This window comes from Hypomesus nipponensis, chromosome 23, assembly GCF_054491055.1.
Source record: "Hypomesus nipponensis isolate SF chromosome 23, ASM5449105v1, whole genome shotgun sequence".
In the NCBI taxonomy this organism is placed as follows: Eukaryota; Metazoa; Chordata; class Actinopteri; order Osmeriformes; family Osmeridae; genus Hypomesus; species Hypomesus nipponensis.
This window is the reverse complement of record NC_140383.1, coordinates 2,621,705-2,644,000: the sequence shown is the minus strand read 5'-3', so window position 1 is coordinate 2,644,000 and position 22,296 is coordinate 2,621,705. Positions and strand designations below refer to the sequence as shown.

At 50.9% G+C, this 22,296-nt stretch overlaps 1 protein-coding gene across 1 annotated transcript in view; it reads left to right on the top strand.

Moving 5' to 3' along the window:
- The window catches only part of LOC146233599 (R3H domain-containing protein 1-like), a 44,677-nt gene extending 25,149 nt beyond the window's left edge, over window positions 1-19,528 (top strand). The window contains 17 exon segments of the mRNA XM_084688603.1: window positions 185-280; window positions 403-431; window positions 545-598; window positions 701-918; window positions 2,324-2,569; window positions 5,011-5,147; window positions 6,515-6,616; window positions 9,225-9,407; window positions 9,410-9,485; window positions 9,642-9,776; window positions 12,079-12,236; window positions 12,422-12,633; window positions 13,471-13,559; window positions 18,494-18,657; window positions 18,809-18,968; window positions 19,057-19,154; window positions 19,324-19,528. Of these exon segments, the coding sequence (XP_084544729.1) occupies window positions 185-280; window positions 403-431; window positions 545-598; window positions 701-918; window positions 2,324-2,569; window positions 5,011-5,147; window positions 6,515-6,616; window positions 9,225-9,407; window positions 9,410-9,485; window positions 9,642-9,776; window positions 12,079-12,236; window positions 12,422-12,633; window positions 13,471-13,559; window positions 18,494-18,657; window positions 18,809-18,968; window positions 19,057-19,154; window positions 19,324-19,494 (2,328 nt within the window). The 3' untranslated portion in view covers window positions 19,495-19,528.
- The last annotated feature ends 2,768 nt before the right edge of the window (window positions 19,529-22,296 follow it).

Sequence of the window (22,296 nt, the reverse complement as noted above, 5' to 3'; positions counted from 1 at the left end):
AAAGTTTGCTCGGCCAAAAAGAGCGTTAATCGCGCGATAAAATAATTGACGCCGTTAATTTGGGTTTGCGTTAACGCCGTTAATAACGCGTTAAACTGACAGCACTAAAAAGTATTTGATAAATATCACTTTTTGAGCTGTGTGCTTGTAGTAGTGTTTGAAGACCTTGATGCTGGTGTTTCAGATGCGGATGCGACTGAAGGACGACCGGAGGAGCAAGTCCATCGAGGAGAGGGAGGAGGAGTACCAGAGAGCCAGAGACAGGATCTTTGCACAAGATGTTAGAATCTTTTCATAAATTTAAACTCCTGAGAATAACATTTACATATGTAGTTGTGTTTTTTATGGGTAATCCAATCGTTTGTACCGCAATGCAAAACTAACAGTTATCTTATTTCACAGGGTCCAGATGGGTTTGTTCTTGAAAAAAGGTTTGCTTAAATTTTTTGTATACAAACTTTGATTTGTTTGGGGAAATGCTGAAGGGCGACTTTAATAGGATGCCTGCTTCCTAATAACACAGCCCTCATCACCTTGTCCCTAGGATACAAGAAGACGATGCTTGCAACAGCACACAGCAACGACGAAAGATCTTCAGGTAAATCACCCCCCTGTTCCCTCTCCTCCCTCGTAGAGCGTTAATAAACCACAAGCTGTGTAATCACTAGCCTCCTCGCCACGCCTTCACCCCGCCTCGCAGGTTAAAAGACGGCCGTTCGGCCAACAGTCGCCAGAGCAGCTCTGAGAACGAGCCCAAGTCCTCAGACCCGCGACCCTGGAGCAGCACCGACTCTGACAGCTCCAACCGGAACCTGCGACCGGCCATGACCAAGGCCAGCAGCTTCAGCGGGATCTCCGTCCTCCTGCGCGGAGACAGCTCCGGGAGCTGTAAGAGCATCGGACGCCTGTCCAAGACCGGTACGTTCAAAGCCCTCTTGTTTTCCCGCCGTTTGGGAGACCTCCTCGTTTTGCTATTCGGGGTAGCTTTGAAAGGGGTTTCTGGTGTTAGGTTACGCTGAACTCCATTGAGCTGAGCTACTTTGGGTTCCAAAGGGATCCCGACTGCTTCACCCGTGTCCATCCTCCACCTTCTGGGTCTGGCAGCTGTGCACCACCTGTTGCAGCAGTCGGCCAGGTGCTCTCTAGCTTTCTGTCAGAGAAGATTTGTTAAACACTGACAAAGCAGAGGTTCAGACTGGACAGCCCCTGTTAGGGGTGTCTATTTAAGGTTCTGGAAAAAATAGGTTTGTGGTTCCAGTTATGGAATGTTGAAAACCAGTGTTCTTAGAATGTGTTTTTTTTTTTTTTTTTTTATCTAAGTAACTCAACCAGTAATCTGCTGAAATAGACAATACTGTCAACTCTAAGCATCCTTGTAGCCATTTGCCAACACAAAATGGATGCCTGTAGTGTAGGTTGCGGTGTGTCATTGTCCAGTCACGTGCCACCTTGAGCAGGAAGTGATGATGATCACTTCCTTTCTGGTCTTGTTTCTGCTCCTCGTGTAGCTATAGACTGCTCTTCACTGGTTACTTCATACATGGGAAAAAGATTAAACATTTTGAATCAGTTTGAGGTATTTCCTGCCTGTTGTAACAGAACCTTTGTATGTGACAGTTGATGAGCCGATTTTCTTTTGTCTCATCTTGAATTCCGACCCTGTGAGTCCCCCCCTCCCACATCATGAATGTCAACAACTGACTTTCTCAATTATGTTTTATTTAGCTTCATAGCTTAGATCTTGATCATTTTAATGATCTAATTATGTGATGGTTTCATTAAGCGTACATTGCACCACCGTGGTTGTGCTTGGGAAAACAAAGTGAATAGCTAAATGAAGACATTAATCAAGAAATTAATTAACATGTCATTTAGTGCTGATGAAATCATTATCTTTTTCAATTTTTTTGATGGCATTCCTCCCACAGGTAATTAGAATAGATAATTAGTTATGTACGTTTGGAATTTAAAATCTGCATTTTGTAAAGAATCCTCTGAAGACTTCAGCCAGCATCTCAAAAGTATGTAACTATCTTGGAGCGAACGCCTCAATGTAAACACAGTATTATCGAACCCGCTATGAAAACACTGAATTCAAGCTTTCACCACACGTCCTCCTCGCTAACCTACTGACCTCAGGCATGCAACTCATACCGTCTTTGTAAGACTAGATAAGCATGGTTCCTCTGCTGTGTTTTTCAGCTAAGACCTTCTCCTTCCTTCCTTCCTTCCTTCCTCCCCTCCCTCTCCTTCCTTCCTTCTTTCCTCTCCCTCTCTCCTTCCCTCCCTTTCTTCCCTATTCCTCCCTCTCCTCCCCCCTCAGGTTCTGACTCGTCTAGTAGTGTAGGGTCGTCCACGGGTTCTCTGTCTCGCTCCCAGCCGCCCCTCCCTATGGCCCCCCTGGCCCCCCCGGCCCCCCTGGCCCCCTGCTCCAGTAGCTCTGTGTCGTACGAGGTGGGCAGGAGTGCCCCTGCTCCAACGCCGGTCTCCGCTAACGCTAGCTACTATTTGCTTCCGCTGGAAGCCACAGGGATACCGCCAGGAAGTATCCTGGTCAACCCACACACAGGTTGGTACCCTAACCCCACCCTCCCTGGTTCAGGTCAGGTGACCACACACTGGTGGTCAGACATGGGCGGGGCATGGGGAGACAGTCCACCACACGTTTGTCTTTGTGCTTTTACGTTTTGCATCCTGTCTTATCCTCCAAACTAACAACTCTCACAGCCTGCTACTTATTCTCTAACTTCTTCCTCTAACGGCGGTGTTCAGGGAAGGGAGAGAGTGTCGTGATGGAGGAGGGCTGTGTTTGGAAGGGGGGGTTTGTCTTGCTCTCTGGAGTGAAGTTGGTGAGAGGATACACCAGCTAAACAGCCAACAGTCATGCATTATTTATGCCTGTTTGAGTTTGGAGGCCGTGTTTGGAGTATTTTGGGGGAGCGATAATTAGAAGTTGCCTCGACGCTTTGATTGTCCTTTTAGAAAGTAAACTGAATCAACGTTTTTTTCCTCGAATTATGAGTTGACAGAGGAAGTCGCTGTCTAATGATGCGGCTTGCATGCAAATGAGACTGCCCTCCCTCCCTCCCTCCCTCCCCTCCCTCCCTCCCTCCCTCCCTCCCTCCCTCCCTCCCTCCCTCCCTCCCTCCCTCCCTCCCTCCCTCCCTCCCTCCCTCCCTCCCTCCCTCCCTCCCTCCCTCCCTCCCTCCCTCCCTCCCTCCCCTCCCCTCCCTCCCTGAGGAAAAGCACTTTGGGAAGCACTTTGAGAAACGATAGCTGTCTGACTAGATCAATATAGGCGACGTTGGTCAAAACAAATTCCCCAACGTGTTGCTGAGACGGGGATAGTAAAGCCACACTCCTCGTGTTATTGAATATAGAAAATAATGAATAGTCTGCTCTCTGATGTATAATATATTCTGTCTTCTCTCTGCCTTGTCCGGCCCCACGTTCTTAAATATGCGCTGGGCTGATAAGGCTGGGTATATGGCTGGCACTAATATGTTTTTCGAGAGCCAGCCAGTGTGTGTAATTGCTTATTGACCTTTCCTAAGGAGTTGGCAAATGGGAAAGTCTTGTGTTCATCCATGAGGCCCAGAAATTAATTTGGCACCTGACGGCATAAAGAGAGTGTGCGAGAGAGAGGGGCACTTTTCAGGGTCACGGCACGGTCACTGTGACGGGCGCACGTAGATCACCGCTTGCTAAATGAGCAAATGCTGGAGTTTTAGGTTTTCTTTTCATGTCCATTCCACACTCGCCTCCCATGTCACGGGAACGACCAACGTATGTGAGGAGAAACCCGACCTGGCGACACATGTCCATCTTTGGTATTAAATTCAGAGAAACGCTTTCACAAGCAGTCCTCTCAACTCAGGAGAACCAGTGCTGCGTAAAACAGCCAAAGAACCCACTGAACTGGCTTCTCTGGTGACACGCCTATATTAGTTATGTGCCCTTCGCAGATGCACAGAGAATACCAATTGAGGATAAACCAGCGGAGAGAGCTCTGGGTAATGTGATGGATAAGCCGTACAGTGGAGCCGAGTGTCTCTGAATTACTCTGTGGCAGTTCCCTTTCTCACATGAAAAATACCTTCTCCTTAGGAAAAGGCTTTCAGAGTGAGGCTATTTCCCAGCGCAAAACGCATGCATACTTAAATGCATTCAACCCCAACTCAGGAAATACTCCCAAGCTTCCTTTTTCTTCTTTTTTTCTTTCCATCAGCAATTCAGAAAAGAGCCCTCAGAGCAGGAGGAGAGAGGGGAGAGGAGGGCAAATACATTAAAGTTCATTAGCCATCCGAGCTGAGATGTTACAGATTCTCAGTGTGGGTGATCCGCTCTTCCCCTCCCTCCTCCCTCCCCCCCGAACACACAATCACAAATCTATTATAAATGTTTGCACAGACATGACGTGTATGTAGGAATATGTTAATGTGTTCAGCTTCCAATGTCCATCCCTGTGGTGATGAGGGGCTGAACGCAGGAATGAACATCTGTTCACACGTGTCCATCTCTTGCTCAGGTTCTGCGTATGAAGAGGAGGATGACTGGCAGGGCTGAGAGCTCAGGGTTGAGGGGTCAGGGTTGAGGGGTCAGGGTTGAGGGGTCAGGGCTGAGGGGTCAGGGCTGAGGGGTCAGGGTTGAGGGCTGAGAGCTCAGGGTTGAGAGCTCAGGGTTGAGGGGTCAGGGCTGAGGGGTCAGGGCTGAGGGGTCAGGGCTGAGGGGTCAGGGCTGAGGGGTCAGGGTTGAGGGGTCAGGGTTGAGGGGTCAGGGCTGAGGGGTCAGGGCTGAGGGGTCAGGGCTGAGGGGTCAGGGCTGAGGGCTCAGGGCTGAGGGGTCAGGGCTGAGGGGTCAGGGCTGAGGGGTCAGGGCTGAGGGGTCAGGGCTGAGGGGTCAGGGCTGAGGGGTCAGGGCTGAGGGGTCAGGGCTGAGGGTTGAGAGCTCAGGGTTGGTTAAAGCTGTTGTGTTGTTCCCCTGTCACGAGCTGCGGCCCTCTCTCTCCAGGCCAGCCCTTTGTGAACCCAGACGGCAGTGCCGTGATCTACAACCCTGGTATGGTGCCCCCACCCCAGGGCCGGACCCAGCCCCCGGCCCCCTCCGGCCACCACCAGCCCCCGCTCTCCAACCACACCCTCGCACAGGTCAGTTCACTCACACACATCTGGGACCAACACAAGTCACACACACATGCCCTCGCACAGGTCAGTTCACTCACACACATCTGGGACCAACACAAGTCACACACACATGCCCTCACACAGGTCAGATCACACACACACACACACACCCAACATGAGACCCTGCCACCAAGCCCACAGATTTAGTGTTTCCTCTTAAACAGTGTTTCCTCTTAAACAGTGTTTCCTCTTAAACAGTGTTTCCTCTTAAACAGTGTTTCCTCTTAAACAGTGTTTCCTCTTAAACAGTGTTTCCTCTTAAACAGTGTTTCCTCTTAAACAGTGTTTTCTTGGCTTGTCTGAATGGGTTTGGTTGATTTGCACCTCTGGGCATCTTCCACCCGTTGCTGCAGTTTCTCACTGGCTCACCATCATCAACAACCTCAACTCACTGGCCCAGGCAGGCCTCCCTGGCTTCTAAACCTTCCATCCCAGGCGACTGACTTGACGTTCGTTCCCCGTGCAATTTGTTTTGGAAACTTTGTGACCTGCAGCTCTCCTTCGTCGTGGCCCCTGTCAGAATAAAATGAGTTCAAGTGTCAACTAAACACCAAGACCCCCCCCCACACACACACACACACACACACACACACACACCTCACCCCACATTGCAGGTGAAAGCTCCTGCTGTCGTTAGCATGCATCCCAGCCTCCAGCGTTTATGCCCAGCAGCCTCCAGAGCTGTGGTCAGACAGACAGTCTCTCTGGGAAAGAAAACCCCCAAAAAACACAGAAGGGGGAGCCCAAGGGGTTGAGCTTCATTAGTGAGGAAAATCAAGGCTGGAAATTGAGTTGACCCGTTCAGTGCGGGAGCACAGCCCAGGGGTTGGTTAGGGGGAAGGTGTGACCGTGTTGCCCTCCCCGCGGAGCAGAGCCGCCGTGCCCCTCTAATCAAGACACCGTCAGGGACTCGAGGTGAGCCGTCTGGGCAAGGAGACGCCGAGCGGAGGCCTGTCATTTTGAACCCCAGAAGGCTTCTTGTGACTTTCCACATTTTAATATCCCCTAAATGATTTTTCACCGGTCGACCTTGGTGGATGATGTTTCATATTACAGACTTGTATTGACAGAGCTCTTTGTCCTAATTAACGGCATTATCGTTAAGTTGTGTAGCTTCCCTTTGGATTGTCTCTCTCTCTCCATAAACTAATATCCCTACTTCACCTCTATAGACCACTACCCTGCTTGTTCAGCGAACAAAATACCGTCTCCTCTTGCACTTGTTTCCTGTCCTCACTATGTCTTTGACTAAACCCCCTGCCCTCTCTTCTCCTCCCGCTCTCTCCTCCTCTTCCTCCCCCTCTTCCTCTCCGGCCTCCTTTGCCCCCCAGCCGTCGCGGCCCCTGCAGACGTCCAGTCAGCCGGTCCAGTACTCTGCGGCTCCGTGCCACTCACAGCTCCTCTCCGTCTCTCCTAACCAACAATACACTGTGGTACCTGTCTCCTCTACACTGCCCTGTGCTACACTGCGCTAACCTGCTCTACCCTGCGCTAACCTGCTCTACCCTGCGCTAACCTGCTGTACCCTGCGCTAACCTGCTGTACCCTGCGCTAACCTGCTGTACCCTGCGCTAACCTGCTCTACCCTGCGCTAACCTGCTCTACCCTGCTCTACCCTGCGCTAACCTGCTCTACCCTGCGCTAACCTGCTCTACCCTGCGCTAACCTGCTCTACCCTGCGCTAACCTGCTCTACCCTGCGCTAACCTGCTCTACCCTGCGCTAACCTGCTGTACCCTGCTTTAACCTGCGCTAACCTGCTGTACCCTGCGCTAACCTGCTCTACCCTGCGCTAACCTGCTGTACCCTGAGCTACCTTGCACTAACCTGTGCTACCTTCTGCTTGCCTGCCCTAATCTGTGCTAGCCTGCCCCAACCTGTGCTAGCCTGTACTAACCTGCTCTAGCTTGTACTGACCTGCATTTCTTTGCACTCCTTTGTACTACCCTGTGGTAGCCTGCTTTACCCTGCGTGAGCCTGCACACCACCCTACACCTCAGCTCTGCTTGTGTCGTGGTTGCTGTCTCAGTACCTCAGCCCGTTAACCCTGAGTGGGGATCTGCCCTGTTGATTTGGATGTGAGACGATTGTCTGGTGACCAGACACACAGCTGTGGTGTGGTAACCCCTCAAGATTTAGAGACATCTACGTCATCGTACTAAAGTGTAACTTTTGTTTGTCATTAGCATTGGAAGTTGTTTGAGGTTTTTGTCCAGTAGAGAGTAAAAAATAATAATAATAAAAAAAGTATATTACAGGGTCATTTGGTGTGTAGACTATGATCGATGGCTCTGATGAATAAGAAATGAGGAAAAGTCTATCTGGTGAAATGAATGGAGCAAGAATCTATTTTTGGTTAATGCCCACTGGCCCTGTGAATGCATAATGTGACGTCTGGATCCGAGCATCATTTGAGCACACACACAGAATACAAACTCGGAGGCAGTGATAGTTGCTGAAGTTTCTCAGGAAAAGTTTCTTATCTCAACTTCTCCAGGCAAATTGAATTTAATCTTTTCCAACAGTGAAGAAATGCTCCCTAGTAAGATATAATGAATATGAATGATTAATCAAATCTGTTTAAATTTCATGTGTTGTGCTTTGCTACCTTGGTTACCCCCTCGACGACACGCATCGTGTGTTCCGATAATCCCTTTTTTGACCTCTATCAATAAATATCCCTTAACGACTGATTACATTTTTACATTTGTAGTAGACTGCTTTGAATTATTAATTTTTGCAGCAGATGTTGAATTTAGTATTCTATGAATAGAAATGCTGGTAGTCCCTAAACACTACAGCACCCAGTAAAAGTAAACTAACCCAAAAAATCCAAGTAAAGGGGTCAGGATGAGAGAGGGCTCTTCTGACGACAGATGCTCTGCTCCACCTTTGAAGATTCTCTGATGTTAGAACTTAATATCATAACTCTTGCACTCACTCAGTCCCTTCAGATCTGCTTAAAGGGTAAAATTATAATATTAAGAAATGATCAAATGGGGTAATGTAAAAAAAAATCCAAATTTTTAGAAATAAGTCCATGAGAAACAGCACCCCTGATTTGTTACCTGAGCTCTCCTGCAGCCCAAACTGGATTGGCAGTAGTTTCACAAAATAAACAAAGGAGGAAGGCCCGAGTCACTGAAGGCCGCTCCAAAATTTGAAACTGACATTCTACTGTCACTGAGCCTTCTGTGTTGCTCAACAACTTTCAGATGGCCTCATTAGCTCATACAATATGTTCACAAGTGTCAAAACACTCCAGTTTTCTTCTTTTTTTTTACAGAAAAAATCTTATAGAGTCAACCTTAAATTGTTGGAGTGAAGTGTGTCGGGATTTCATTCAGTGCAGCTTGGTGTGCTCTGCATGGGCATACAGACAGACAGACAGAGCATCCAGTGCAGCTTGGTGTGCTCTGCATGGGCATACAGACAGACAGACAGAGCATCCAGTGCAGCTTGGTGTGCTCTGCATGGGCATACAGACAGACAGACAGAGCATCCAGTGCAGCTTGGTGTGCTCTGCATGGGCATACAGACAGACAGACAGAGCATCCAGTGCAGCTTGGTGTGCTCTGCATGGGCATACAGACAGACAGACAGAGCATCCAGTGCAGCTTGGTGTGCTCTGCATGGGCATACAGACAGACAGACAGAGCATCCAGTGCAGCTTGGTGTGCTCTGCATGGGCATACAGACAGACAGACAGAGCATCCAGTGCAGCTTGGTGTGCTCTGCATGGGCATACAAACAGACAGACAGAGCATCCAGTGCAGCTTGGTGTGCTCTGCATGGGCATACAGACAGACAGACAGAGCATCCAGTGCAGCTTGGTGTGCTCTGCATGGGCATACAGACAGACAGACAGAGCATCCAGTGCAGCTTGGTGTGCTCTGCATGGGCATACAGACAGACAGACAGAGCATCCAGTGCAGCTTGGTGTGCTCTGCATGGGCATACAGACAGACAGACAGACAGAGCATTCTTCCAGTCTGCTGGTGGAGGTATTGACCCTCCTTGGTGTTTCCGTGTCCCCCCACAGCAAGACCCCCTCGGGGGCCAGTTCAGCCACATGAGCCTGGGGCGCCAGGCGTCTCTGGAGGGCCGGGACCCCCGCGCTGCCCTGTACCCATCCCCGGTGGTGCTCCAGCCCCCTCCGCCCCCACCCCAGCAGGCTGGCTACATGGTGGGGCCCCCCGGCCAGCCCGGACCCCCCCAGACATACGCCCCGCCCCCCCTCCACCCGTCAACCAGCCTGTCATGCAGCAGCAGCAGCAGCAGCAGGGCTACATGCAGCAGGTCTGTACTCCAACCTATTCCCTCCACCCTCACATCCACCCTCCTTCTCCTCCACCTTCCCTCTCTGATCGTCTAGTACTGTCTGCTCTGAGCCCTCTGCAGAGCTGGTATTAACGGAATGCCATGTTGGACTTAACCCCTTTCTCTTTCCCCCCCACCCCTCCCCAGATGCCAGCGTGTTACTGTGCTCCAGGCCAGTACCCTCTTTCCAACCAGCAGTACAGAGCAGTGGGCCCGGTCCAGTACAACGCTCCCCAGGGCCAGTCCATGAACCCTCCGCCCTCACAGCAGACAGGTAACCAGCCAGAACCACACCTCCTCACTGCCCCCTCACAGCAGACAGGTAACCAGCCAGCCCACACCTCCTCACTGCCCCCTCACAGCAGACAGGTAACCAGCCAGCCCACACCTCCTCACTGCCCCCTCACAGCAGACAGGTAACCAGCCAGCCCACACCTCCTCACTGCCCCCTCACAGCAGACAGGTAACCAGCCAGCCCACACCTCCTCACTGCCCCCTCACAGCAGACAGGTAACCAGCCAGCCCACACCTCCTCACTGCCCCCACACTGCCCTCACACTGCCTCCATTCTGCATCCACTCTGCCTCCTGGCTCCCCAGGCCTCCACTGGCTCCTGCCTCCTGACACCTGCCTCCAGGTGTCTCAGGCCCTGACCCACAGTTGTGTTTAGTGGTGTGAGGAATGACAGTTCCTCCCCCAGTTCCCTCTGTCCTTGTGTGGTGAGTGTTCACTGGTTATTGTGTTCCGCGGCGTACAGAGCAGTTACCTCTCTCTCTCCCTCCCTCTTTCTCTCCGTATTCTGTCTCTCTGCCCTCATTTGCACATTTCCTCTCCCTCCTTCTTCTAGTTTTTCTATTGCTCTCAGCACTTTGTCTCGAGTTATCCGCCTCTTATGGCAGGTACACAATGGGCTCGTCTTAGCAAACTGCTGCGGGGGAAATTAGCCAGCACCCCTGGGGCCTGGGGAGCAGAGCGAGGAGCTAATTACAGAGAGAACTTCTCTTTGCAGGGTCGGCTATTGTGTTCACCCCTCTAAGCCCACACAATAACCATCTCCCAATCAAATACACCATTAACGTTGCCCCCCCCCCCCCCCCCCTCTCTTCAGCCTGCCTAGAGAAAGGATTACTCGCTCCGCCAGAACCCCAGCGAGAAAGTGAGCACTTGTTTCGATCATACGGGCAACTTTTTACATATAAGTGACTCCTCACTCTTAAGTGACTCCTCCCAGCTCAGACTCCTCCTCCCAGCTCAGGCTCCTCCTCCTCCCAGCTCAGGCTCCTCCTCCTCCCAGCTCAGGCTCCTCCTCCTCCCAGCTCAGGCTCCTCCTCCTCCCAGCTCAGGCTCCTCCTCCATCCTCTGGATGCAGAGGGGCTGGACGCGGGGCCGGGCCGCTGTCTGAGAGGCCTCACATTCTCACAGTGAACCGGTCTCTTTTCCCGCCCCTCACTCCTCTCCAGAGCCCGACGCCTGTCGCCGCCGGCAATGCTCAGCCGCCACAAGTCAGGAAACAAGTCGATCTGAACTGAAGGACTCCCTCAACTCTCCTCCTCTTGTCTCCTCCTCTCGTCTCCTCCTCTCGTCTCCTCCTCTCGTCTCCTCCCCTCGTCTCCTCCCCTCGTCTCCTCCCCTCGTCTCCTACCCTCGTCTCCTCCTCTCGTCTCCTCCTCTCGTCTCCTCCCCTCGTCCCCTCCCCTCGTCTCCTCCCCTCGTCTCCTCCTCTCGTCTCCTCCTCTCGTCTCCTCCTTTCGTCTCCTCCCCTCGTCTCCTCCCCTCGTCTCCTCCCCTCGTCTCCTCCCCTCGTCTCCTCCCCTCGTCTCCTCCCCTCGTCTCCTCCCCTCGTCTCCTCCTCTCGTCTCCTCCCCTCGTCTCCTCATCTCTTCTCCTCTTGTCTCCTCTTCTCCTCTCGTCTCCTCCTCTTGTCTCTCTTCCTTCTTCTCTCTCACTGTCCAGCTCAGAGCAGAGTGCGTTCGATATACCATGCGCTCCATGCACCGGTTCTAAGTGGAGGTGAGAGAATAGCACTAAAAATATCTCCTCCCCCCCCCCTGCTGGGAGCCTCCATTCCTTTGTCCCACTTCTCGTCTCATCTGGGCTAAATTGATTGCTGTCGTTCTGGTCAAAAGCTGGGAGAAATTGAAAATTGCTCGGCCCTCCCTCCCTCCTCGGCCCTCCCTCCCTCCTGCCACCTGCAGCCCCCCCTCATTCACAGAGCAATCTGCCTTCCCGCTGGTAACCTTGACACTGGCGCATTTTGCCCAATGAAAGAGAACTAGCTTTTTTTAAATAATTTCCTGAGGATCTTTCTCCTTCTAACCACTCAAAGAGAAACATCTCTCTTTTCTTCCTCCAACCTTCAACTATAGTCTCAAAAAAGAATCCTAAGATTGAAAACACCATGTTCGGAAGGTTGTTTATCCACTCAGACATTTCTCGACTTGCCTGGATCATTGATTGCTCCCAATAAAAATAAGCACCGAGATACGCTTTTCTACAAATATTGCTGGCGTACAGTCAAAAGTCATTCGAAGCCTCGGAGTTTACCTGAATCAAAGCCGTTTGTTTCTCCCCTCCAGGTTACCAAACTGTGATGCCTAACCCAGCGCAGAGCTACCAGGGCATGCTGGGTCTCCAGCACACCCAGGGGCAGAACATGGTCGGCGGTCAGCACAGCAATATGGGGAATCAGATGCATGGCATGATGGCCCAGTATCCCTCCATGCCATCTTATCAGGTGTGGATTCAGCTCTGTGGGGGGGGGGGGGTATAAAGATCATTCATCATGGCTCTCCTCTTGGAAGTATTGTTTGACTGCATTTTTTACGATGATCTCTGCAGTTATGAGTACAGACACACTCCACATACACACAATGTTCAATGAATGTGTGTGTGTGTGTGTGTGTGTGTGTGTGTGGGCAGGTATCCATGCCCCAGGGCTCCCAGGGTGTGCCACAGCAAACATATCAGCAACCCATTCTCCTGGCCGGCCAGCCCAGCCAGGTGCCCATGCCTGCCTCCATGCCTGCCTCCCTCCCAGCCTCCATGCCTGCCTCCATGCCGGGCACCATGTCTGGCTCTGGAGTTCAGGTGTACTACAGTGTTATCACACCCAACCAACACAACACAATGAGGTAACCGCCAAAACACCCAAATCAATGCAGAAATCCTCTGAATTAGTACGGCCTTGTCTTTGTTGGATAAGCATATCCCCCTCCTCTCTACCCCCTCCAAAAAGTTGCACCTGCATTTGAAAGTCTGTTGGCCGTCACTAGTGTGAATGAATATCCAGCCTAGCTAGCAGGTTCTTTGTCTGTGGAAAATATGAGGTCAGTGTCTCCCTGAGGAGAGCTGTTCCTCCCCGGGCCAGGATGATGTATCTGGCCAGAGACGCAGTCTTAATATAGCAGCTGCAGCAGCAGGCTCCCGGGCGACCCGCTCTCTCCTCTCCATCCTTCACGCCGGCCCGCTCCTCCGCAGTCGGCCCCCAGTGGGCCCCCCCTCCCCTCTCAGCTGACCCCCCCCCCCCCCTCAGGGGTGCTGATGCATCGCCGTTGCCTCCTCGCAGCCTTATTAGATCTGCACAGGAGGAGCGCGGCGGCGGCGGCAGAGAAGCGAAAGTGGCAGCCCACAATTGGTTTACAGGGACACGGTGATAAAGGCTCATTGATTTGTTTTGATTTGGCGAAAATGAGCCAAATCCCCCCTCTCCCTCCCTAGTCTGTGGCCTGCAGGTTTCTCCTGTGAGGATATTTATTGTGGGCTCTAATGTGATACAGAGGTATCGATCCCCCAGCGCACTCTCTGGTTTACTTCGCTAATTCAGCTCGTTTTTAGCCGATGAGCCGAGTTCAGACTGAACCTGTGCCAGGACTGTACCAACACACATTCAGAGGAGGGAGTGTATTTGGAATAACAGTCTTCTGTTTCTAACATCATCATCTTCTTCTTCGTGTGTTTTCTCTGTGCAGCTCGTCAGTGGGGTTCCTGCCCCCCCCCGGCTCGGAGCAGATGCACTTCCCCCGGTCGTCCTCCCCCTGCTCCTCCCAGCAGTGCTCAGGTACACTAGCCACATCATCCACCACACCTAGCTCAGGTACGCTAGCCACAACATCCACCACACCTAGCTCAGGTACGCTAGCCACAACATCCACCACACCTAGCTCAGGTACGCTAGCCACAACATCCACCACACCTAGCTCAGGTACGCTAGCCACAACATCCACCACATCCACCACACCTAGCTCAGCTACGCCACAACATCCACCACACCTAGCTCAGGTACGCTAGCCACAACATCCACCACACCTAGCTCAGGTACGCTAGCCACAACATCCACCACACCTAGCTGAGGTACGCTAGCCACAACATCCACCACACCTAGCTCAGGCACGCTAGCCACAACATCCACCACACCTAGCTCAGGTACGCTAGCCACAACATCCACCACACCTAGTTCAGGTACGCTAGCCACAACATCCACCACACCTAGCTCAGGTACGCTAGCCACAACATCCACCACACCTAGCTCAGGTATGCCACAACATCTACCACACCTATTTCAGGTACGCTAGCCACAACATCCACCACACCTAGCTCAGGTACGCTAGCCACAACATCCACCACACCTAGCTCAGGTACGCTAGCCACAACATCCACCACACCTAGTTCAGGTACGCTAGCCACAACATCCACCACACCTAGCTCAGGTACGCTAGCCACAACATCCACCACACCTAGCTCAGGTACGCTAGCCACAACATCCACCACATCCACCACACCTAGCTCAGCTACGCCACAACATCCACCACACCTAGCTCAGGTACGCTAGCCACAACATCCACCACACCTAGCTCAGGTACGCTAGCCACAACATCCACCACACCTAGCTGAGGTACGCTAGCCACAACATCCACCACACCTAGCTCAGGCACGCTAGCCACAACATCCACCACACCTAGCTCAGGTACGCTAGCCACAACATCCACCACACCTAGTTCAGGTACGCTAGCCACAACATCCACCACACCTAGCTCAGGTACGCTAGCCACAACATCCACCACACCTAGCTCAGGTATGCCACAACATCTACCACACCTATTTCAGGTACGCTAGCCACAACATCCACCACACCTAGCTCAGGCACGCTAGCCACAACATCCACCACACCTAGCTCAGGTACGCTAGCCACAACATCCACCACACCTAGTTCAGGTACGCTAGCCACAACATCCACCACACCTAGCTCAGGTACGCTAGCCACAACATCCACCACACCTAGCTCAGGTATGCCACAACATCTACCACACCTATTTCAGGTACGCTAGCCACAACATCCACCACACCTAGCTCAGGTACGCTAGCCACAACATCCACCACACCTAGCTCAGGTACGCTAGCCACAACATCCACCACACCTAGTTCAGGTACGCTAGCCACAACATCCACCACACCTAGCTCAGGTACGCTAGCCACAACATCCACCACACCTAGCTCAGGTACGCTAGCCACAACATCCACCACATCCACCACACCTAGCTCAGCTACGCCACAACATCCACCACACCTAGCTCAGGTACGCTAGCCACAACATCCACCACACCTAGCTCAGGTACGCTAGCCACAACATCCACCACACCTAGCTGAGGTACGCTAGCCACAACATCCACCACACCTAGCTCAGGCACGCTAGCCACAACATCCACCACACCTAGCTCAGGTACGCTAGCCACAACATCCACCACACCTAGTTCAGGTACGCTAGCCACAACATCCACCACACCTAGCTCAGGTACGCTAGCCACAACATCCACCACACCTAGCTCAGGTATGCCACAACATCTACCACACCTATTTCAGGTACGCTAGCCACAACATCCACCACACCTAGCTCAGGTACGCTAGCCACAACATCCACCACATCTAGCTCAGGTACGCTAGCCACAACATCCATCACACCTAGCTCAGGTACGCTAGCCACAACATCCACCACACCTAGCTCAGGTACGCTAGCCACAACATCCACCACACCTAGCAGGCCGGCCGGCCAGCCAGTCCACCTCAGCCTGGGAGAGAGGGGCTCCCCGGCCTGGTCTCTCGCCCACAGCACCCCCCCCCCCCTGCAGTGTGCTTGTCCACTCAGACTAGAACACGACCCAGAGACTCTGAGACCACTTCATTTATTCAGCATATTCGGGGGGTTTTCTCTCTCCTATCTTACACGTCGCCGTCGATACATTTGAATTACCCTTTTTCAATCCGCCCCCACACAATGGACCTCAGGCAACCTTCGAAAAAAACACACAGGAAACCACTCCATTCTCTTCAAACCCTGAGACCTCGATCGCCCTGGAACAAAGGCTGGTTTCATCAGGAGAAATAACCCACCCCCCCAGAATTCTATAGGAAATCAAAATGGATTAAATCGATTCAAAGCTGTGTGCTGTCATCTTCCAGACTAAACCCCACGCTCTGGGTAGCGCGAGGAAGCAGGACAGTGGAGCAGAGCCCTGAAGATCTTGTCTCGACACAAACCCCCTCGCTCTCACTCGATGTGTTGAGAGGCTTTAAGGCGCTAATTGAAATTGCACTCTGCAGCCTTAACGATCTAATTATGGAACAGATATGGGGTCGTAATTAAAGTGCTTCCTTCACTGCTTTGTTCCCAGCTATGGTTATTGTGGAGAGAAAGGGGCCTAACGGCTGCGCTCGTTCTAATGTGCTGTTTTGTGTCGTTTCCTGGGATCATTTCCGCGGCCGGCTCCCAATCTCTCTCCTCTGAAGAACTCATTAAAGGGAAACGGTCTAACAAATCCTGAAATGAGGTTTTGCGTCACAGGTCGGTGGTCGAAACATTTTACTTTCATACAGGGATTACCAAGTAGGAAAGAATCACTGTTGTTTCTGGGGTGTTGTGTTGAATGTGACACAATCCAGGCTTTGTGATGTGCTGTTTTTAAACACAACGGCCTCTTCTTATGAAACGAATGTCAATGCACACGATTTCCTTCAAGAGGATTTGGGGGGGATATCTGGACCCGATACTTGGAGAGGAGAAAAGGAACGTGTGGTACATTAAATCATGTTGTTGGCAGATCTGATAGACCCAGTTACAGTTACCTAAAAATAGTTCTGAAACAACAGATAACCTGAAGTGCATATGATCATAACCCTCCTGTGTGCAGCAGGGGGGGGGGGGGGGGGGGCTGGCTGCAGGGGGGGGGGGGGGGCTGGCTGCAGGGGGGGGGGGCTGGCTGCAGGGGGGGGGGACTGGCTGAAGGGGGTGGTGGGGGCTGGCTGCAGGGGGGTGGTGGGGGCTGGCTGCAGGGGGGGGGGCTGGCTGCAGGGGGGGGGGGTGGCGCATCTGAGCTTCAGACTGTCATGATCAAGGGCACAGGACCCAAGACTTCTCCAAGGCTAAAGCAATAAAATGAATTCCTCAGCCAGTTGAAAAGCCCTTTCTGAATCCACCTGAGATTGTGTTTGACTGAAGAGAGCACAAGAGGAGCCCCCATGCTGTGCCTGAAGATGCTGCACTTCAGCCCTGGCACAGCATCGCTGGGGACAATGCTACAAGGGGAAATAACTTCAGATTAAAAACAAACAGTTTCAAAACCTCATCGTTGGTTGTAGAAATCCAAATCCTGCAGTATTCTTGAAGGCAGGGTCGTAATCAGAATACATATTGGGAAACACACATCCCCCCCCCCCCCAATATTCAAATCTGGTCAAAATGTCCCCCCCAATATATTGATATAAAAATATAAATCAAATATAAATGTGCTAGGCTAAGACAGGCAACCACGCACGCTGTCCGAAATTATCATAAAAAAAATGTAATCATATTTATAGCTAATAGTAAATATTGCCATTTCATAACTACTAGTATTACTGATACCGGTGGTAGCTGATGTTGTCCCCTCCATGGCTCCGGCCTCGCTTGAAGGTGAGAGAAACAAACTGAGAGAAGGGCGAAAATAACTCTGACTAATTTGAATCCCACAAAGCAAAACGAAACAAAATGTAGTTTGGATTTCAGGCTTCAAGGTTCGTAAATAAAATGTTGGTTGGTTTCTTATGTTGCTTGTATACTTAAAATAAATGTTTTTAAAAAGCGGTCATTCCATACAAGAACAAGGCTTTGGCATCGTGTTGTTTGAGGGCTGCATCTTTTCTCTCGGGAGGATTTCGAGGTAGAAAACGTGGAATTGGCCAAAACATCAGGGGAGTGCTTTCATCCATGAGCCATACCCTCTCCAGGATGAGAGCTTTATTCAAGACAGTTTACTTTCATCCCTGCAGAAAAATAATTAGAGAGAAGGAACAGGCGCTAGAACTGTCTAGTAACAAGGGCCAAGCAAAGGTCCAGAACCTTCTCTAACCTTCATTGTTGCACAAACACATTTAATTGGATGCTCGATGGAGGAAAGTTTTTTCCCCGATTACAAGTAAACGTCAGAACTGCCCTTGGCACACGCTCTGGCAGGGAAAGCATACAGGAATTCCGCGCCCATAAACAAACTCTTTGTTCAAACACAGAATTAAATCACTTGCCAGTGCAACACACTACATATGAAATGAGCTTTGTGCTGATGGTGTGTAATTAAGCGACAAAGATTTTGAACGCAGGAGTCTAGGATGACATGATTTAGTTTTCAGGTGAGCAGTAATGAAACACAAACAGAGGCTAATTGCATTGGTGTCCAGCGCACTGATAATCCTGTTGAACACAACAGAGAACAAACCACAATGTTTGTTAGCTTAAGTCAGTATGATAACATTATAAACATTTTTAAATTTGTATTATTAAACAAGGGAAGTCAGAATATATATATATATATATATAAGCACTGATTGCAGTTTCTCTCTCATAACCTCCATTAGGATAAAAACCCTTTTATCCAACACAACATATACAGGGAGATTTGAACCTGCGATCTTTTGATGCTCTAACCCGGAGCCCAGCTGACTGTCGTTGGTGTGTTGTGTGTGCAGGCGTTCCCCCGCCACCAGGGGGCGGTATGGTGATGATGCAGCTGACCCTGCCCCCTAGCCAGCAGCCACGCCCACACTCACCCCCCCAGTGGAAACAGTACTACAGCCTGGACCAGCAGAGAGGCCAGAAACCATCAGAGCTAGCTGTCCTGGACTCCTCCCAGGTCAGACACACCCACCACACACATCCACCACACACACACCACACACACACACACCACACACACACACACAGCTGTTCAGGAGGAATCATTCAGCAGATAGATGCAGGCGTTTCCTAACGGCCTCTCTGTGTGTGTGTGTGTGTCCGTACAGAGCAGCCCCCAGCTCGGGAGCCCCTCCCCCTCCCCGGCCCAGTCCCCCAGCCCCTCCCACCTGACCCCCTCCCACCTGACCAATGTGAAGAGCGTCCGTCCAGGCCTGGCCCCGGCCCCCATGATGCCACAGTTCTCCCGGCCCTTCCTCCCAGGGCAAGGTGAGATCCCCTCTCCTCAAACCTCCCTCCACATCCCTCACTTCCAGCTGAGCTTGGATCACTGACTTCTGTTTGTGGATGTTCCCAGGAGATTCCCGGTACCCCCTGCTGGGACAGCCCCTCCAGTACAACCCCCAGGTCCGGCCCCCCCTCCTCCACGCCCCCCCCATGGTCCCCAACCACCAGGTGAGTCACCACAGAACACCACACAGACGGACGGCTAGAGTAGAGAAACTTTTGTGTCCTGAAAGCCAGTCTTCTTTCTTACACACAACTGCAGCACCTGTGAACTTTGAACTTCTGTGAACACGATGGCAGTGTGTGACTTTCGACATCTTGTGTGTCTCTTCTCCAGGGACCAATGGGAATGAGGCACGGTGGTGGCGCCGGGCGGGGGAGGAAGCAGCCGAGGAAAGCCCTGTCTACGGACCTCAGTGTAGGAGACGAGCCTAACACACACCCCTGTCACACTACACACCTCTTGTTTGTAAATGTGAGACACAAGACATTTAGTCAACGTAGCTGAGCGTGTGTGTGGAGTGTTTGACGTGACTCTGTCCCCCCAGTGAGCGGGTGAGTCCTGGAGGTGACTGACCTGTGGGAGGGGATGAGGAGGGGCGAGACGGAGTCAGGGGGACTTGGAGCGGGGCCCACCATCTAGTGTCCCCTAGGACACCTCCAGCACTGTCAGCCAGGGACCATGCCAAACACCCTGCCCCCCTCCAGCCAGCCTCTCCCGGCCCAGGACCCTGGCAGCAGCCGGGTCTGGAGAGGGCTCCCCTGGAGCTGCATCGACCAGACAGCCTGGAGGATATCTGGCTTTGACCCTCACCAGCACCCCCCCCCCCCAGCCCCCTCCCTCGCTGCGTTGTCTTGATGTAAAAGGGTTGTTTTTACACTTGTAGAGACTCTGGGGAGTGTGTCGCCTGTGTAACTGTCCTCGCGATTCGGAAAAGAAACACGAACAAAAGTTAACGTCACTCGAACTGATGAGAGAATCTCAAAAGCACGATCCAAGTTCCAAATATGAAAACCTGTCAGCTCTCATACGAGACCAGACTTGAGCATATCACTATCCTTTTTATTTTTTTATATTTTTGTTTTCTAGTCTTTAGTCGTTTCCCACCCCCCACACACCCCATCATCACCAAAGTCCCACACACAGACACACACAGTCCCACACACAGACACACACACAGACACACACAGACACACACACACAGACACACACACACACACAGACACACACACAGACACACACACAGACACACACACAGACACACACACAGACACACACACAGACACACACAGACACACACACACAGACACACACACACACACAGACACACACACAGACACACACACAGACACACACACAGACACACACACAGACACAGACACACACACAGGCAGCCAAGTATTGCCCCTCTCTCACCAGCCACCTGCCCCAGAGTGTGGCCAGGTACCCCCCCCCCCCCCCCCCCCGCTACATTATTGGTCTCTTGTTGTGCCTTGTCAAGAGTGTACTGCTTTATTCTGCAAGAAACACAAAGATGAAGACACCCCCAGTGTCCACCGTTCAATGAAAAAGACCTGCACCTTGTAAATAATTTATATAGTAGCTAAATAATTCAATCAGTTCTCTTTTCACAGTGAACGGTATGTGTCGGTTACAGGCACAGATGAGGGCAGAGAAAAGGCTTTGTTTGATTTCCCCTGTTTTTTTTTTTTAGTTGCTGTTTTTTTTTAACTTAATTTAAAAGTCAATAAAAAATGACACTCCTCCACCAATGGCATATTTTTTAGCAATCCTGCTTTGATGGCTTCACCCCACACTGCTCTCTCTTTCCTCTTCTCCTTTCCTTCTCTCTCTTCTCTCCTCCTTCCTGGCCAACTGTGTCAAATCTTTCATCAGAAACTCCTTACCCTCTGGGTCACTGGAAAACAACAAGACAGTTTGCACATTTATACAGCTGAATATATATGATATCTATATTTTTTTCCTTTGATTTCTCTCCGAGAATATTTGTGGATTCTGAACGGCTGTTCGATGCTGGTGCAAGTCATTTTATTTCAGTTTGAAAACCAATAAATGTTTACACCAAAATATGTGCTTTTTTCAAATCAGGAAGTCCTCTTGACATGGTTTCCCCGAGGAAACTGCCAGCATAAACCGCTTTGGATGGCCTCCTCATGTTAAACTGACGATTAAAATGTGTTTTTTGAACAACACTTAAGGCATTCAGATGTCACTAGGAACTGAGTGGTTTGTTGTCCTATGACGGGGGGAAGCGAGACGTCCAGGAACTGTTATCTAATTTTGTCATCGGTGCTATTCATCTCAATTCCGTTTTATAGGGCCATTTGTCTGCTACATTAACCTCCCACCAACCTCATCCCTGGAAATGCCTTGCAGTTCCTCTACTGTAATATTTTTTCTTCCTAATAACGTCAAAGCAATTTACCGCAAGAAAAATCTAACCACCTGCCCCCATGTCTCAAATGGAGCCTGCGGGAGTAAATGGTGCCAGAAACAGTCGAAAATGGATGGCTTTCTCTGCTCGCTCTTTCCCCCACTCTTCTTTCCTTATCTGAAGTAGCCAGTTCTGTGTCCGGTCACAACGTTGATGATCTTCCTTCTGGCGGTGAGATTATTAATGCGCAATTAAGCCGACATCTGGAGGAGCACACCGAAGCAACCTGGCCTCGTTGTAATATTGAGCTCTTTGTAATTGAGGAAAGTGTCTCTCTCAGCAATAAATTACCCTTGGGTTGTGATTTTGTTATGGTTATCATTTGCAACGTTTTTCCCTCACCCCTGAGGCCTTCAGATATAATACCGTACTAACCGTTCTGCATTGTCAGGCCAAACATTTTTATGTGAAATGACTTTGTAAATGACGCAGACACTCAAAGGACTCTGTAGATTCAAAGGTAAGAGGCATTGCCCAGGAAAAAGTCAAAAACATAATTATCTTCTCTGGTTTACTAAAAAAAATATGCCGTGAGACAAACGGGTGATGTATCTTCTCGAACATAAAGATTGTAGTGAACTATTGAACATATCTTCGCCTCTGGTCAGGAACGGGAACAACTTGCCTGCCTCCTGTTCACTTTTGTCCTCATGACTCATTCACAACAGGAGGAGAGTTACAATGAGATCAGGTTGAGAGTGCACTAAAATTCAGATATGGGAATATGGATGCATTAGACACGGCTTGGGCTGCCCAATTAGCCTGGAATCATGCTAGCCGACACGGTGGGAGAAGACAACCATCTAGCGCTGCTTTCTCTGCACTTATCAAGGATCCATCCATGGAACGGGGAG